This window comes from Lagopus leucura, unplaced genomic scaffold (assembly GCF_019238085.1).
Source record: "Lagopus leucura isolate 7727_CA_CO unplaced genomic scaffold, USGS_WTPT01 Super-Scaffold_806, whole genome shotgun sequence".
Taxonomy (NCBI): domain Eukaryota; kingdom Metazoa; phylum Chordata; class Aves; order Galliformes; family Phasianidae; genus Lagopus; species Lagopus leucura.
In genome coordinates this window covers 2,037,336-2,055,557 of record NW_024962260.1, presented here as the reverse complement: position 1 = coordinate 2,055,557, position 18,222 = coordinate 2,037,336, and the positions used below count along the sequence as shown (strand labels likewise).

At 44.0% G+C, this 18,222-nt stretch overlaps 1 protein-coding gene across 1 annotated transcript in view; it reads left to right on the top strand.

Moving 5' to 3' along the window:
- ZNRF3 (zinc and ring finger 3) overlaps positions 1-17,570 on the top strand; it is a 72,596-nt gene extending 55,026 nt beyond the window's left edge. Inside the window, exons 3-9 of the mRNA XM_042865560.1 lie at positions 6,965-7,039; positions 8,561-8,692; positions 9,598-9,708; positions 10,403-10,570; positions 11,402-11,504; positions 11,919-13,664; positions 14,716-17,570. Coding sequence (XP_042721494.1) covers positions 6,965-7,039; positions 8,561-8,692; positions 9,598-9,708; positions 10,403-10,570; positions 11,402-11,504; positions 11,919-13,664; positions 14,716-14,759 — 2,379 coding nt within the window. The 3' untranslated portion in view covers positions 14,760-17,570. The remainder of the gene's footprint in view (positions 1-6,964; positions 7,040-8,560; positions 8,693-9,597; positions 9,709-10,402; positions 10,571-11,401; positions 11,505-11,918; positions 13,665-14,715) is intronic.
- Positions 17,571-18,222: the final 652 nt, after the last annotated feature.

Genomic DNA, 18,222 nt, shown 5'->3' with positions numbered 1-18,222 from the left:
TCAGTAATTCTTAGTTCATAGAGAAAACAAGAGGGAAAAACCTCAAAAGCTAACAGGAGAAGTGCAGGTTTGGTTAGACTGGCTCAGTTATCAACTAAATGAGAATGTATAAACCAATTCTCCTGATGACTCCATTTACTTAGAGCAAACGTATTATTGTATTTTCTGCTGCCTGCCCCCACCCCAGAAGGAGATATATTTCAAAACAAAAAGAAGAAAAAAGCCCCAGTCATACTTAGTACAGCTGTGCAATGAGGCCCCACTAATAGTGCATACTGGGCACCTGATGGAACAGTTAGGTAGCTTGCTAAAAGCAGCTTACTGGCGTTTGTACTGTGGTTAGCACCTAAACCATTGCTTAATCCTTCTGTCTTCAGCATTTTTTTCTCCAAGAGAATAAATCAACTCCTTCCTATACCTCATCCTACAGATATCACTAATAGTTTGTACTTACAGTGCACTGAGTTTTAGAACCAAATTCATGCAGTTGGATCTCTAGAGGCTCATCTAGTAAGACAGGTACATAGTTCCAAATGTAAGAGTACTTGTGAGGCTGAAGTACTAGCAGTAAGTTCTGTCTGTGGCTTCATACAGGTAGCAGATACTTCTGAAGCATCCTTTCCTACTGTCAGTTTTATCTAGGAATTTAGCTTAAAAAAAAAAAAAAAAAGTGTGTTTTTGTTGATAGCTCTCCATGCAAATTAAAATGCTATGGAAACAGATGAATCCTGTGTGATGTTTGCAATAAATTTATTTTCTTTTAAAGGACCTTAAAATGTGTAATAAACACACTGCATCTTTCTGTTTCCATAGATTTTTCAGCAGAAGAAGTTTCATAAAGTTGGAGGCTGGTGATGTTTAAGGGATTGAGAAAAAGCAAATTCAAAGGTGGTTCTGTAGCTCTGATTTTTAGTTGCTCTAGAATCATCTATGCCTAACATTCAGTTATGGGGTAAAAAAAAGTCTGCCTTATATCTGAATAAACTGATGCAGAACTGACTTTTTTTTAAGAGAACCCCTAGGTCTTTGTCTTCCTTGCTGGACATCTTACCTTCAGCCCATTCACATTACCTAACCACTGGGCTTCATTTTGTGGCATTTCTAATGCACAAAACCAGCATTTTTAACAGCTTGTTTTCTTCCTGGACTTTCTGAGGGGAAAACTCAACTACCTTGCTTGATTGTTCCATGCCTGGTTTATGATTAACTGAAATATACTTAAAGCATTTTTAACCTGTTGTGTACTGTGTCTCACACAAAGCAAAATAATCCAATAGAAACTGCTGCAGAGATTGGAAAATACAGATCTCAAACAGGATTATTGCTAATGAAATTCTATTAGTTATTTTAATTCTTCAATCAAGATGAGTAGAGACATTTGTGCAGTTCTAAGGTGAATTTTTTTTTGCACGTGGCAGGGAGCAAAGAAGTCACAGCACTTGAAGCCAATGCAGAAAACATCAGTTGAAATGGGTTCTGTAGCTGTATATAGGTAAAGTCAGTATATGAGACAAAGTTAGAGCAGGGAGCTGGATGCTGTGACAAAAGGCTGAGGGAGCTGGGGTTCAGCCTGGAGCAAAGAAAGCTCCAGGGAGCCCTTGTTGTGACCAAAGGTAGAGAGACTACTTATGAGGGACTGTAGTGATAGGACAAGGGATAAGAGCTTTAAACTAAAAGAGGAGAGTTAGAGTAGGTATTAGGATGAAGTTCTTCTACTAAAGATGACACTCTGGAACAGGCTGCCCAAAGGAGCTGTGGGTGTCTCATTCAAGGCCAGGGTGGATGGGGCTTTGGGCAGCCTGACCTGGTGGGAGGTGTCTGCCCATGGCAGGGTGTTGGAGCTGGTTGGAACCAATAGATGGTTGTGTGTTGGAGTACTGCTTACAGTATTTGCTGATGTGATCGTTGCAATACATGGCTACAAACCTTTCAGAGCAGTTATGGACTGAAATTCTCTCTGCATCCTTTGCTACCTTTGTTCTCTGTGTTGCTTAGATAAACTTTAAACATACGTATCGTGCCTCATCAGTTGTTTCCCTTCACCTGTGTAACCACAATGTTATCATGCTCTGCATGGACCTCTTCCTGTTCTTTTGCCCTTCACTCAACTTTAAAGATTTGTTCCTCTCCTCTAATTGTGCTTCTGCATGACCAGTCTGTTATCTGCATCCACTGGAAGCACTGCTTGTGGCTCTGTTTTCTCTTTGGCTTGTTTGCACGAAGCTGGGAATGGATTATGGCTCAGGTTGGATGAGAGCCACCCTTTAAGCAACACACCAAGAACCTGCTTCGTCCTCATACTTTTCAGACAGTGAAAGAAGGTTGTTAAAGAAGAGAGCTACTTACAGAATGGCTGAGGTTGGAGGGACCCCTGGATGCCATCTGGTCCACCCCCTGCTTAAGCAAGGACACCCATTGCCCAAGAGTGTTCAGGAAACTTTTCTCTAGGGATGGAGACTCTGTAACTAACCTTCCCAGGCAACCTCTGTTAACTGTGTTTCCTGAGGTCCAGATGGAATAGGAGAATAAGCTTGTTATGGGAAAGTTAGCTGATTCTGCTCTGTACACAAGCATATGCTTAAATACCAAAAAACAGAGGAAACAAAGGATTGAGTGCCTTATCCAGAGAGCAGATTCAGCTATACACCCTGATTTCTGTTTCCAGAGTGGAATCACCTTCCTATTGTTACAGTTAATGTCGATTTAGTGTTTCATTATTCTTTGTACTTGAGGACAAAGTAATTTAGGAGTTGCCAGTAGAGAGCTTCCTGGAAACTGTTGTCATCTCCAGTCCTCCTGCTCTCAATGAGCGGTTTTTGCACTATTGGGCCTAACGTTTGCACGTGTCAGAGTTAGCTGTTGATGTGCACGGACGATACAACAACTTCCATGTAACATCAGTCAGGATCACAGACCATAGAATTGCTTGAGTCCGAAGGGACCCTCGAATGCTGTCTGCTCCCACTGCCTGCAGTGCACAGGGACACCCACAGCTCCAGCAGTGCTCACAGCCCTGTGCCCTGCCATGGCTGTGTGCAGGGATGGGGCAGCACCAGCTCTCTGGGCACCCTGTGCAGTGCCTCACCAGGAGGATGTAGGAGCACTCTTCAGGAAGAGTAAAAGTTAAGATGGTGATGACTCTACTTGGTAGCCTTGTCAAGCAAACAGGTCAGAGCCGTTCTATAGCATAGGCTTTTGAACTCGGAACGTGAAGAAGAACTGAAAGGTGACTGTCATTATGAACAAAGAGTATTTAAATTACTGAAAGTATATCACTGCTTTTTTTTTAATTATTATTTTTATTGCTCCTTACAAAAGAGGAAGAACACTGCGATGCAGTAAAATGTCATTTATTTTAAACCATTGAAGGGAAGTAATCTCAGAAACTTCTATTCCTGGCTTCTTTACTGCTTTCTGCTAATTGCACGGAAATTGAATTGGGGAAATACACGTTTGACCTTGGAGTTGTGAAGGTAAAGCAGACGGCAGTATGACTTCTGTTCCTCTCTCCCAGTTGGTGTGCCTCTTTGTGATCTAGCTTTTGGCCGCTTCGCTCAGAAAAATGTGTTTAGGGAGCAGTCTTTAAAGGGTTGAATAGCCTAATATGCAAAAGTCACATGCCTATTATAGACCGGGATCATTTTAATTGGGACTTGTATTGGCTGCATTATTTTGAGCTGCCCTGATTGCTAGGGAGCAGATAGGATGTTTTCAAAGATGTTTTGGCTTTAATTACCCAATGGGTTTGGGGATCAGAGGATGGAAGGGTGTCCCTGCAGCCTAGCCCTGAGATTTTTGGAGCTGTGGGTGCACGGTGGGCCCCCAGTTTGCCCCCCTCCAACCTATAGGAAGGAGAACATGAGATGAGAGAAGCGGCTGTGCTCAGGCCTCAGCCTGCTCACACTCGTTTGCTTCTCAACAGAGCGCTGCGGTTTCAAAAACGAGTTTTAGGAGAGGAGGAGGAGGAGGAGGAGGAGGAAGGGGGAGCGGCGAGGAGCGGCAGGCTGTGTGGTGTGTTTGTGGCTGCTCTCTGATCTCTTGCCAGCGAAACCTGGAAGGTCAGGCCGGGCTGCCGCCAAGCGGCGGAGCTGGAGCTGCAGAGCGCTGGAGCGGGCGCTGCTGTGTGCTGCTTCATGGGATGGGGGGAACGAGGCACGTGTGAGGGGTGGGAACCCCTGAAATCTGTGCACTGTGGAGCTGGTCTCACTGCGGAGACCTGCCTTGGTGGAGCCGTGCTGGTCGTCCCCTCTCGTGTGCCTTAGCGTAGCTTCCAGGAAGATCTGTGCTGTGATCTTTCCCAGCACAAAGATGAGGCTGACGGGTTGGGAGTTCCCTGGGTTGTCCTTTCTACCCTTCCTAAAAATGAGTGTGACACGGCCTTTTTGCAGTCACCGGGGACTGCCGTGACTCCAAATATCAGTGGGAACGACTTGGTGACTGTGTGAGCCAATAACCTCAGAAGTCTGGGATGCATCTCTTTGGGACTCACAGGCTTACGGATGTTCAGTTTCCTCAGGTGGTCGTGAACCTTACAGCTGGAATGTCATTGCTGCCCCATCTTCCACCTTCTGAACCATCTGGTTCAGATTGCCCAGAGATGAGTGATACCCCATCACTCATCCATCTGGGAGACACCTGAGCTCAGGGGACAAGGCTCTGAGCACCTGATGGAGCTGTATGTGTTCCTCTTCACTGCAGGGGAGAGGGAACAGATGGCCTTTGAAGATCCCTTCTGACTCAATCTTCCATGGTACCAAAGAATCAAAATAATCCTGTGACATATCATGATTAATTTTCAATGTATTGGCTTGACACACAAGTATTAGTGGGATTAAATAAAACTTGCTGTGTATAAGGGTTGGGAGGGATAAAAATTCAGGTAGAATGATAAGGGAAACCCTCCTGATAGGTACAATACTACTGTTGAACAGCCTTATAGAAAATGTTTCCAACTGTATTACTTGGGATTCCTTCCAGTTGTCTTATACTGCTTGCTATTGAGACATGGCAAAGAATGTTATCGTCTCCAGCACGAATTTTGAACCCAGTTGGTATTTTTAATTTCTAATGTAGAATGGCTGAGGTTGGAGGGGACCTTAAAGATCACCCAGCTCCATCCCTATGGGGCTGGGTGCCCACCCCCCCAGCTCAGGCTGCCCAGGACCCATCTGTGGCCTTGGCCATCTCCTGGGATGGGGTACTCAGAACTGCTTTGGACAGCCTGCGAATGCTGATTTTGCAGTAGAGAGTAAAACATACGGATTGCATCTCGTTCACGGGAACTTAATGAGTTGCTGTGCCGTGTACTGCTCATTTGATGTGTTTGCAAATGAAGAATTTTTCTGAACCGACCTCTAAATCCTTTTTAAGAATATTTCCAGAGATCAAAGTGCCTCACTTGTTGGCTGACCATTCTGAAAGAACAGCCTAAATACCCTGAGCAGTTCTACATATGCTGCGTGTTTGTAAAAGATGCCTCTTAGGGAAACAGGGATGAGTTTTCACCTCAGGGCCACATCTCTTCAGTGGAGAATGCGTACTAAATTCCTTTTAACTTTTCCTCCCCAACAGCTACTAGTGATTAGCCAGGTGTGCTGACTTCAAAGAGGACAAATACCTGCTGCTCTGAGAAAGAGACTCCGTCTGGGTGTTGGTTTCCTTCATGTGCTGTCTGATGGACTTTGTTAGTTTTAAAATAAAAACGAAATAGAAGAATAGAAAAAAGAGAACTACCTGAAGATGTTCAAATTCACAGTTTTGTTCTGGCCAGCAGGCGTCTGATAGTCACAGGACATGGGGGAATGGCTTTAAACTAAAAGAGGGAAGGATGAGGTTTAATGTTAAACGGAAGAAATTCTGTACTCAGCGGGTGATGGGACCCTGGCACTGCAGCCCCGAGCTGTGGGTGCCCCATCCCTGGAGGTATTGAAGACTAGGTTGGATGGGGCTCCGGGCTGCCTGAGCTGGTGGGGGGCAACCAGCCTATGGCAGGGGGTTGGGGCTGGGTCATCTTTAAGGTCCCCTCCTTCTGTGCTAAAGCACTGTGTGATGTTTCATAATCCACAACTTTTGGGTGCTTCCTTTATATCTCAGGTTCAGGTTTTGCCAGTCTCTCTGCAGAGCCGGTGTCCTCTTGTTTAGTCTGTGATGGTGGAGGAAATAATGCTTTGCTGTCTGCAACCACCAAAGGTAGAAGCAGATTTGAGAAGCTTTTGGCAATGATTGCTCTGTGGAGCTGCTGAGCATCTCTTGAGTGAAATGTGGAGAGGCACAGTGGCAGAAACAGATAACACTGTCTTAGCCTAGATGGTTAAAGTATTCTTTTATCTATCCCAAGGAATTTTAATATGTTCTAATTATTTATTTTTTTCCCACTGTTGGTAACTCCAGCTTTGGATGCTTTTAGTTAAAAGCTTCGCATTTAAACAGCTCCGATGCTGAAACATTATATGCAACAATTCTGACCTCCAGTGGCCAGAAAGCGCAGTGTTCTCTGCAGGCACTTTGTACACAAGTTGATACCAAGAGCTTGTTATGGCCAAGACACTTACAGGTCATAAAGAACCTGGTCTGCCTTTACTTTTCTACTCTAGTGAACTCGCATCTCACCCCAAATCACATGGTATGCTTTTTGATAATGCTTTCAAGTAATATGGAAGGGGGAAAAATAAAAATATTATCTTTAAAATCTTTAAAGGGTCTTAATGACATGTGAACTTATTTTAAACCTTGTTGAAGAAGGAGTTTCAGTGGGAAAAGGCAGAGATTGCAGAAGCTACAGTGAAGTTTAACCGCGTTCCATGTTGGTTCCATGACTTTGTGTTTGCGATGACTCTGTCATTTATTTTAACTACACGGAATCTAGCAATGTGAAGTTTGCTGTCCTGAAATGAAGAAAGAGAGTAATTTCGGTGGTGACTGTTCTTTTGGGATAAGTCTGAGGATGCTGTCTTTCCTATTGCAGGCAAAAAGAGCAGTGCAGCGAGGAGCCACCGCGGTCATCTTTGATGTTTCTGAAAACCCAGATGCCATTGATCAGGTATGAGGGAGGGAGCTTGGTTTTGTTACACCCTCTGTTGGACTCCTTTAGAACTGCGGAGGCAGCAGCGCAGGGTAGGCAGGGCTCTGAGCGCAGAAACGTTAAGACACGCAGATTCTGGCCAACTCCTGCTTATCTTCTGGCAAGCAAGAAGCAATGGAGATGCTGAGAATGATAGAAGGAGAGGAGCGTGGGGAGTTAGAATTTTCTTCTAGCCTTTGCTAGAATCTTGAATCCAATACTGGTGCTGCATTTTTGAGAAAGGATAGGGGCAAATACGAGTGGCCTCGAGGCGATGAGGTTTCTGCCCAGCACTGCATACAGGGGGTTTGGCCGTGCCCAGCTTTGATCAACAGCATTGTTGAGCAGCTGTTATTTTTGAGATTGTAAAATGGGCTTCAAACTTCAAACAAATTCCTACAAAAAAAAAGAAGTGTAACTATTTTTTTCTTATTTGCAGCTTTGAATTTTGGCCTAAGTATTGTGTGGACCAGCAGAATTTTTCTTTTTCTTTTTTTTTTCCTTTTTCCCCAGGGATCACTGTGTAAGTTCCATCTTCTCCTTTTAGATGGGTGAGGTAATATTTCTGTGAGAAGCTTTGAGAAGATCCTGCCAGGCAATTTCGAGTTAACTGAGTAGAGAAAATGAGCTTAACAAGCATGAAAATAGTCTACATTTGGTTTAGTTTTCTTCTGTCTTAAGAAAGCTACAGCAGAAACAAGTGAAGCAGAATATTTTCAAGTGCAGCCTGAACTTCCTGAGGAAAGAGAGACTCTCTGTGTTTACACTTAAAAAGCTGGCTTTAATTGTGAAATTAGCATCTGTTGGTCTGAGGAGCATGGACTCTGCAGTAGGTACTTTGGGAGCTGTGGTCTGCATGTGCATCAAGGCTACAGCCTTAATTTTGCAAACATTCTCAGTATTTTTTCAAAAATTATCTCACAGGGGTGTTATCTATCTTGTTTCCAGTCTTTTCTCTGTATTGCAACTTCCAATTACTCTCAGCCATCCGTCCATCTCTAAACATGCAAAGCTGAGTTGCTGCCTCTGTGTCTTTCATCTACCAACAGCTCTCCGTCCTTGACTGTTGCTAATTAACTGGGTGCAGCTAGCTACAGTGATTGGAAAATTAGTTGATTATTGACTATTTGCATGAACAAATAAAATGGAAAGAGGTTAGGGCAGCAGCTGGCATTGTAGGCTTTATTACAGAACAGAGCAGCAGCTTATGCAAACGCTCACAACCAGAAGATGAATGACAAGACCTAGTTTCACATACACCAACCACAAGTGGTACTTGATTGACTGCCTTCTGTGCAGTTCTGGACATTTGTGTGTCATGCATTTTGATTCTCAGCCAAAGGACCCAAGTGAACAGTTAGGTTTGTAGTAGAGAAAAACGATTGGTGCTGGAGTCGGTTCTGCTTTCACATTCATTTCCTCTTCTTTCCATTCTCCAGAAGAGGAGAAGTACTTGTGCTGAGATGTGCCTCCTGAGCAGATTTGTTGTTGTTGTTCTAGCTGAACCAGGGCTTAGAAGACCCTCTGAAGAGACCAGTGGTGTATGTGAAGGGTGCGGATGCTGTCAAGCTAATGAACATAGTTAACAAGCAGAAAGTGGCACGAGCAAGGATTCAGCATCGCCCCCCACGGGTGAGACTTTAAGAAACTTTATCTAAACGTTGCCCTGCTGTTACTGCGTGCAGTGCTTGCGAACTGCAGTGCAGAGACTTAACAGATGAGAAATTCTGCTGACCTAAATCAACTGAGAAACTTTACTGTGGACAAGTGGCCATGTTTGATTTAAGTGTAGAATCCACAGTGTGGGACCTGATGTCTTCCATATGTATGTTCTTTAAAATTTATAAGTGGCTAGCAATTTTACATAATAGAGGCTTTCCTTTTTCTTAGGTATATGCTACAGTTACTGTATGCACCTAGCAGTTCAGATTTGTAAGATTGCCTGCCCTGTGTTAATTAATTTCTTGGGTGGTATTTTAAACATGGGTTAGTTATTTTGTATCTGATATTTGTAATTTTAATGGAAAATGTTGTTCTAGAGATTTTTTTAGCACCCATTACATGTAGCTCATATAAGAGCAAAACTAAAGGTCAGCAATGACCCGGTTACCATTTTGGTTTTGCTGTATTTTTAAGGAATACTTCTGATACAAAAAATGAGAAGTGCACCATTTGCTGAAGATGTAAATACTCATTTTTACTTGCTTAGATATGCAAGCAAACCAGTAAGAAAGGAAAATTTGTACTAGTACAATTCAATTAAAAAAAACACTCTGTTTTCATGTAGAATTAGCCCAGGGCTGCTGTGAACCTGACATCTCCTGATTGGCACTCTGTGTATTTCATTCACTTGCAGTAACGCATGTACCTCAGGTTTGTCCCATAGAATCCTTGTTAATGAGCAGAGTGCATTGACTTAACATTTTCTGTGTAGGTATGTGACACTGACCACTGAGAAAGTAGAAAAGAGAAAGGAACAGTAGATTTGACTCTGATAGAAAGATAGGAAAAATAATAATGTTGTTCTAATTTTTAAGCAACCTACTGAGTACTTTGATATGGGAATTTTCCTGGCCTTCTTTGTGGTTGTGTCTCTTGTTTGCCTCATTCTTCTTGTCAAGATCAAACTGAAACAACGACGTAGTCAGGTAAGAGCAGTAATGGTTTATTTATTGAATGCTGAAAGTTAGTTTCTTTTACTTCGCCCTAGAACTTGCAGCCTTTAGGAATACAGGATGCTGACTTAGAATAGCCATCTCTGGGGAAAGGTTTTATCCGTGGGTGTAGGCCTTTGAATGGATGTGACAATGTCTTTAAAGGAGATCTACGCTGACCTTTGATGTCCCTTCAGTTAAATTCAGACATTGAGTATTGAACGAACCATTTAGCCTTTGGGAAGGAAGAGTATTTCTGTTTGTTCAGAAGTTGAGTATCAGTAATGCTGTTGTACTCCAAAAGAAGTCCAAACGTTCATTCATGTGTTGTGGAGAGATTGTAATGATTTAGAAGAAATCACAGCTCTTCTTCAGTAGAGTAATATCCTTTAATTCTTAGTTGGAGAAGGTTGTGAGGTATAAAATGTGGTAATTCTAGATGAGGTATTTTTTCCTATCAGGCATGAAAGAGAAAGCAAATAGAAGCTAATGGACCTTGCAGTTTGAATTTGTAAACTGTTCAGTGCGTGGGTATGCATGTATAAGGAATGCAAAGCACGGTGCGTTAGTTTGAGCCTGCTGTGATTTGAAAGGTACATTAATTTGATGTGGTGGTGTTTTCTCTGCTACTACACTACAGTCCCTTATGCAGCAGTGTTGCCTTTTTTTTCTTCTTCTTATGTTCTAGAATTCCATGAACAGGCTTGCAGTGCAAGCACTGGAAAAAATGGAGACCAGGAAGTTTAAGTCTAAAAGCAAGGGACACCGGGAAGGTAGCTGCGGTGCTCTGGATACACTCAGTAGCAGCTCTACCTCTGACTGTGCCATCTGCTTGGAGAAGTACATTGATGGGGAGGTAAAGGATAGAACGTTTCTTCAACATAGGCTGAGAATATAGCTTATAGCTTGATTTATTTTAGCCCTGTGACATACAGCTAGCTGTTGGATGCATCATGTATTGAGGTTGTGCCATTTGCCGGACAGATCGCATTGAGCAGCCAGCTCAGCCTCAGCTGCACTGTGCAGTCAGCAATGTAAGTCTCAGGAGCTTTTCACCACGCTGCAAAGTGAGAGCTGAGGAGGTTTCACTTTGTAGGTTGATCCCTCCCTCAGGCTGCACTGATGGGAGACCAGAGAAGGGAGGGAGCTCCACAAGGTTCAGGAGCCAGTTTCAGCCTTCTGTTTATCATTTCTGTATTGATGTCAGCGGTTCCCTGCTCTGACGTAGTTCTACCAGAGAAAGCAATGGAAGGATGAAGTAGAAAATAGGCCTGTTAAGACAGCAGCAATCAATAATCAAAGCTTTAAACTTCCATATAAAGAATGAAAGTGCTGTTAAATGGACTCCATTGATCTTTGTTTAAGTACATTTCATATTTTGGGGATTACTTCAATACTTTAGTACGGGTTCCCCCAACGCATTAAGGCACAGGACACACAGTAAAAAGCACCCTTAGAAATGCTGGCTACTCGCAATGAAGTTCTAACATTAGACCACTTTTTCAGAGGGTTTATCCCTAACCACTGTGCTTTTGGCTGAATGTAGTGGGGTTCTTTTTCTCCTTACTGCTTCTAGAGCTGGAATTCAGCTATGTTAAAAAAAAAAAAAAAAAGAGCTAGGAATAAAGTGTGAGGATTTACTCATTAGGCATCAGTACTTTTTATGTCCCTCCATGTGTTCCTTTAGGAGCTACGTGTCATTCCCTGCACTCACCGATTTCACAAGAAATGTGTGGATCCTTGGTTACTGCAGCATCACACCTGTCCTCACTGCCGCCATAACATCATTGGTATGTCCTGCTAATGAGGTGGGGATGCTCAGCTGCATCGTGTGTTTTGCACTTCAGGCTTCGCAGTATGAAACAGAAGCTATGCCTGTAGATAAATCTCTGTAATGCCCATAGTTTTATGGTAGTGCAACCCTAGAAATGCAGTTGTTTAAAAATGACTGCATACTCTGGAATATCAAGCCACATTTCTGTTTTTCGCTTGTTATGGGCACACTGCTCAGCAGAGAGCAGCATTGGTCAGCCCTTGAACACAATGAGGACAATTACACTTAATAGAATTACTTAATAATTTTTTTTTTAACTGGTTTGTGTAAAGTAATGTGCAAAGCAAAAACAACAGCATTGACTGCCAGATTCGCTCTTAACCTGCATGACTATACTCCTACTTCTTCACTCCTTATTTCTCTCCTTCAGAACAGAAGAAGGGAAACACAGGCCCAGTCTGTCTGGAATCCATCAACTCAGCACGCAGCCGGCAGCAGAGGGTGATTCTGCCTGTCCATTACCCGGGCCGAGTGCACAGAGCGAACCAGATAACAGCGTATCCTACACGGACAAGCATGGACCCTCATGGAAATCCCATCACAGTACTTACAGTTGAGCGACACGGTGAACAGAGCCTCTACCAAGCCCAATCTGCAGCCTATATCCGAAGTTATCAGCCTATTCATTTGGACCATGCTTTAAACACACACCACTGCAGCCTGGAACATAGGGCTTATTCTCCAGCTCACAACTTCCGACGACCCAAGTTTGGAGGACGAAACTTTTCTAAAGCAGCGTGCTTTTCCCAGTACGAGACCATGTATCAGCACTACTACTTCCAAGGCCTTAGTTACCCTGAGCAAGATGGACAGCCTTCAACTGGCATTTCCTCAAAGGGTCCTTCCCGTGCCTTTCAGCCTGGTAGCAGTGTGCTTTTCCCTCCTGTGGTACACGTAGTGCCCTCATCTCGCTTGGAGAGTGGCAGTACCTCCAGCTTTAGCTGCTATCACGGTCATCGTTCAGTGTGCAGTGGATATTTAGCTGACTGCCCTGGAAGTGACAGCAGCAGCAGCAGTTCTGGTCAGTGTCACTGCTCCTCCAGCGATTCCATGGTTGACTGCACCGAGGTCAGCAACCAAGGTGTTTATGGGAGTTGCTCCACCTTCCGCAGCTCTTTGAGCAGTGACTATGACCCATACATCTACCGCAGTAAAAGCCCTTGCCGAGTGGGTGAGGCTGGTGGTACAAACAAGGGTGCAATTGTTCTCTTGGAGGACCCCCATCAGGATGAGCTTCCAGCTCACAGTCACAGTCTGGTGAGTGCTGACTGCCGGCCTGTGCCAGCTTCTTCCTCAGGGGACCAACTGTCTAATTGCAGCATGGATATGAACTATAGCAGTAATTCCTCACTAGAGCACAGGGATCCAAATGGCACTACCTCAGAGGGAGGACCTGAGGCCACTCCTGGTGCTGCCTTGGATGTTAAAATGAACTGGAAGAATCCAGAGATAACAGGGCCGCTTATGGAGCAAGCATGCGCGTGCTGCTTTGAACTCCAGCACTCTGCCCTGGAGCCTAGAAATGGGACAGCTGACTGTAGTGCACTCTTCCTCAGTTCTCCGCTGTGGGGGGCATGTGGCCCAGGGTTAGAACCACAGTCAGGGAGCACCCAGGGCTTGTACAGTATTAAATCAGACCACTTGCATAGGACAGATAGGGTAAAATACGAAGGGTTGCCATGCTGCTTCTATGAAGAGAAGCAGGTAGCCTGTAGTAGCAACAGTGGCAGTGGAGGTGGTGGCTGCTATACAGAAGACTATGCAGTGAATGTGCAGTACACGCTTCCTGATGACACCTTGCCAAGCTGTTATAAGGGTGTACATGATCTGGGTCAACGCATTCCCATCATTCCTGAAGACAGAGACTGTGAGCTAATTCTACCTACAGAGTGCCAAGGGACCCACACAGGTGGCTGTAGTTCCTGGGATGGAACATCTGAGCTAGATGCTTACCTGCACTGCCAAGGTATAGGAGAGGTACAGGATGAGAGGGAGGTGTGCTATGAGGCAACATCTTTCCTACGCCAAAACTGCTCTCAGGAAGAGGAAACCAGAATGCTCTTTCCTAGTTCCACTCCGCACTCCCAGAAGTTGACAGCGACCACGCAAGTCACAGGTAACCAGTTTGCTTCTTTTGGTTACTCCCTACCTTTTAACTGTAGCATATGAAATGCGAGATCCCAGTTTCCCAGCTATGTGCAGCCTTAATGGTTACTGCAGTGTTTTGCATGAGAGCCGGTTATCAGTTAATCCTTCCCCCAGCAGTGTTATTTTGTTACCTATGCTCATTTGGCCTTAGCTAGAGGGATAGAAGATGGTAGTTAAGAGCTTTCATTCTCATACTTTGTGGGGACTGCTAGTACCAGGTCCCCAAACCAGGGACGTTGTGCCGGTCTGGGAGCTTTGGTATGTTTGAATGGATAACACCAGAGTAGGCAAGGCCAGAGTGCCAGGAGGGGACTGACAAGATGCAGCTGAAAAATAAGAGTGGAAAACTTGAAACTGCTGTAGGAGAATATATGAGAAAATCTTTGCCACTGACCTGCACAAGGGGAAAAAAGAACCACTCATGGAACAAAGGACGTTCTTTCTTATCTGCCTTGCCTAATGGAGTTTATTAACTCATTAACACTTATTAACAGAAACATCCTAGGCTGGAAGAGTCCTTGAGGCATTATCTAGTCCAACTCCCTGCTCAAAGCAGTCAGCTCTGAGATGACACCACATTGTTCAGTTGCTCAGGTTAGACCCAGTTTATCCAGTCCGATCTCGACAGTCTCCATGACAACCTTCAAAAGACATAAACTGCACCTCTCTGCCCCTGTCCCAGTGGCTAACTGTTCTCATAGAGAAAAGTTTCTTTTTATATCCAGTCATATATCCATTTCGTGTCTCAGTGAAAGCCTGTTACCTCTTGTCCTCCATGCATCACTGAGAAGATCTCAGTTCAATTTTGATAACAGACATAGCATCATAACTGCAAACAAGCCCTGCTTCCTCACCCTCTTGTCACAGGGCAAGTGCTCCAGCCCTCAGAGCACCTTGGCTCTGTGCTGAACTTGCTCCAGTCAACCACAGTGTTTCTTGTACTGGGACCCAAACTGGACACAGTGGTCAAGATGCAGTGTTCTTTAGTTTTAACCAGAGATTTTCTCTTTATCGTTCAGGTGCTGGATCTCATCCCTTGGAGAGAAGCCAGACTGGTGACTAGACTTGTCCAGATGACACCAGGTGGAGAAGTGGAGCTTATCACAGACTCCAAATTCACACGGACTTCAATTTGTTAAGCTTTGACAAACACAAAAGTGGTAATGTGGAGAAGTCCCTCCCCCACTTCCTCTATGTCCACATCAGCTTGATTATCCTCTTTCTCCCTTTTGCCTGAAGCCTTCAGGCCTCCATTGGTGTGCAAAGCCCATGTGGGACATGGTGTGGAGCATTCTGAGCTCTAATGCTGTTTCTATATTAATGACAAAATGTTATTTATATTTTTCTTTTTAGAAGTGACCGTGTCAGCTCTTGCTGAGAGGTAACACGGTGTGTTAAATAAGCCAGGCTATGTGTAGACGCTGTTACCTCCTACTTAAAGGAGTCCAGCCTTTGATAAGCTCAGGGCTACACCTGCCTTAGAAACCAGATAGCACCTTGAAATAAAGTAGTCCAGAGGGATACAGCTGCTGAATGGATGTTCAGATATCAATTAATCCTAGTAGCAAATCCTAGTAGCCAGCAACTTATATGCGTGATTTTGAGAGAGGTGAAGGATTAGACTGTCTCCTTCTTCCTCTCCCCTCCCCACCTTTTATGCTGCTCCAATGATTTGGCTGGGGAGAGTCTCCAGCCATCATGATTAGTTTTAACAGACTGGGGGTAGGGATACTGTTAGCTCGGGTTGTTCATATTCCCATTTCCTGCTAAAACATGGACCTCATTGTATCTTCTGACTGGTGAAGAATGTTGGCGGGGGGGGAGGGACATCCTTCCCTCAAACAGGTGGTAGAAGAAAGTGTTTAGAAAGGGTGAAACCTTTGTAGATAGTCAATCTTGGCTTCCATAGGAAGTTTTACAGGCACTTGTAGCCCCCCTCGTGGCTGTGGGAAATGCTGGCATATGCAGGACAATAGGGTTTGCAGGGGGCTTGCGCTTGCCCGGCTCACGTTGGAAATAGGTCAGAATCTGTCTTGTTCCCTTATAGCCTGCAAGCATGCCTAAGGGGAAGCAGTGCTTGTCACCCATTGCACACGCAGGGAAATGAGGACTTGGTTTTAGTCATGGTTTCCTTGGTTGCTGTGGATGATGTAAGCTTCCATAGATCGATCTGTTTTAAAGGTTTCGTGGGCCCAGCCAGTTGTGCTTCATTTTCGTCTTGTGTACAGAGCGTTCTCTGTACTCCATTAGCCTGGGCACATACTTTTGTTCTTGTTCTTGTACTAGTGGGGACATTGGTTATCATGGGATAACGTCTGTCGTCACTTCTGATAGCAATTGTTTCCTGTGGAAACAGCGGCTTCTGAGTAAGAGGCTACCATAGCATGGTTTAATTGCCTGTCATGCTGCATGTGCCTGAGGACACAGTGTCATCCTGTCTGCCATATTCACAGCAGGAATTCTCCTAAAGGGAAACTACTTTGTTAATGCCCACACTGCCAGCCTGCTGCAAAGATTGGTCTGAAGTTCAGTAGGCTTCGAAGGTATTTAAGTCGTGAAAAGGAGTTGCATGCTTCACCTTATGTTTGCAACCATGATGTCCTTGACAGCACTGGGCTGATTGTGAGTACCAGAAAAGGTAACTTCTTTTCTGTATAGTCCCGAAGGAAATACTTTATAAAATGCAAACAACCAAGAAAGAAACAAATTAGGTTGGTTCATTTACTTTTCCTTTCTGTACTCGATAAATTAGGAAAAAACAATTCTGTTGGAAGCAGTTCCCATTAGATCTCTCTAAGTGAACAAACGCCCCGATCCAGCTGTTCAGAGAATTGACACAAGCCAATACTTGGGTAGAAAACTGAAACAAAAAAGTAAACATATTTCCTGTGTATAAAGTTTATTGAAAACGTATTCATTCTCTGAATGACTGCAGTAAGTGGCATGTGTTAGGAGAAGCAACTTTACGAGGCTTTTTTTTAAAAGTCTTACCTTTCTCCTTCCCCCACTCAAACGAAAAGCATTGCACACATCATGGGATGCCACCTGGATTACCTTGCTTGGTGTTTCACCAGGCACTGTGAGGCCACTGAGGTGCACTGTGCTCCATAGCTGCACGGCGCCGGGTGGCAAAGCACGGTTCTGCAAAAGGTATTTGAATGTTGTGGCTCATGGTGTTCCTGTACCAGCCTCCTTCACGTGTTGTGGGGATCTCTGCCAGTCCCACAGTTCTGCAGGCCTTACAGAGATGCCCTGTGTTTGGCTTTATGGTCAACGTGTCGTTCATCCTCAGTATGTCTGTCCAGTTGTCGGCCAGCTGCCATGATAGGTGGTTTTATAACAAAATACCTTTCTACTGCTTCCATGAACAGTTGTCATTGTGTTTGGCTCATGAGGCACTATTTAAAATGTTTGTTGTTTTTTTTTTTTTTAATGATCTTATAGCACTTAAAATTGTTTTGTATAAAATTTGCTGTAAAGATTTGTAATATGGTCAAAGGGCTCTTTCTCCTTCATTACCATTTTTTTAAATGTTTTAAAAGCTAGAAAGCATCCTGTATATATTCTGTATATGTATAGCAGCACATTTCATTTATGGAAATATGTTCTCAGAATATTTATTTACTAATATATTTATCTTAAGCCATGTTTTATGTTGAGAGTGTGTGACATTATTGTAATAATCATTGAAAATCACTAACACGAGGCCCTGTAAATACATGATAATTGCACACAAAGATTTTACAGTACTTGCCGACCAAAAATGATTTAAGAAAAGTTGTAGTTACCTGCAGTTTTGTAAGAAAGTGTACAAATGTCTGTATTAAAAAAAAAAAAAAGGCAAAACCACGCAAAAATACAGTTTTATTGCATACATGTGTGGAAGTCGTCCTTATTTGTAGGGAAAGGACACAGCTGTGCTTCTCCAAGTGCAGTCCTACGTGAACTGCTTTCAGCAGCAGTGCTTCTTTTGTTAAATAGCAGGTAGGCACATCTATGCATGCACACACAGATACAACAGTGGGATTAAAAAATGCAAAGTTTTCTTTTGTGATTTATTTTTTTTCTTCCCCTTTGGAGACAACCTGTAATACTCCGTCCCAGGACCATTCAACTTTCAGGTCTAAGTGCCACGCTGGAGTACACAGAATAAATCAGTATCTTACTGGGTGTTATGCTCAGTGTAAGGCCACTGCTGGATTTTAGCTCCTTCCTAATTGTGTTTCCAGCAGCCTCGCTGCCTGCTGTTTGCTGTCCCTGCTCACAGCTGGCAGGTCTTGCTGTTAAGGAGGAGGAAGTTAGATGTTAAAGGTTCCAAAGGAAGGGAGGGCAAAGGTGTAGAGACAGAAGGAGGAGAGGAGGATTGAGGCCATAGTGCACCAAAGCGTGCTGTGGAAAAGATGGGGTTAAGTGCTCTGCTGTGGGAAATGGGGAAGGAGATGCAATGAAGCTTGACACTGCAGGGTGGCAGTCTGTAACTACCAGGGCAGTTCTTGGACTTCTGTGTAGAAAGAAGGCTGTGTGAG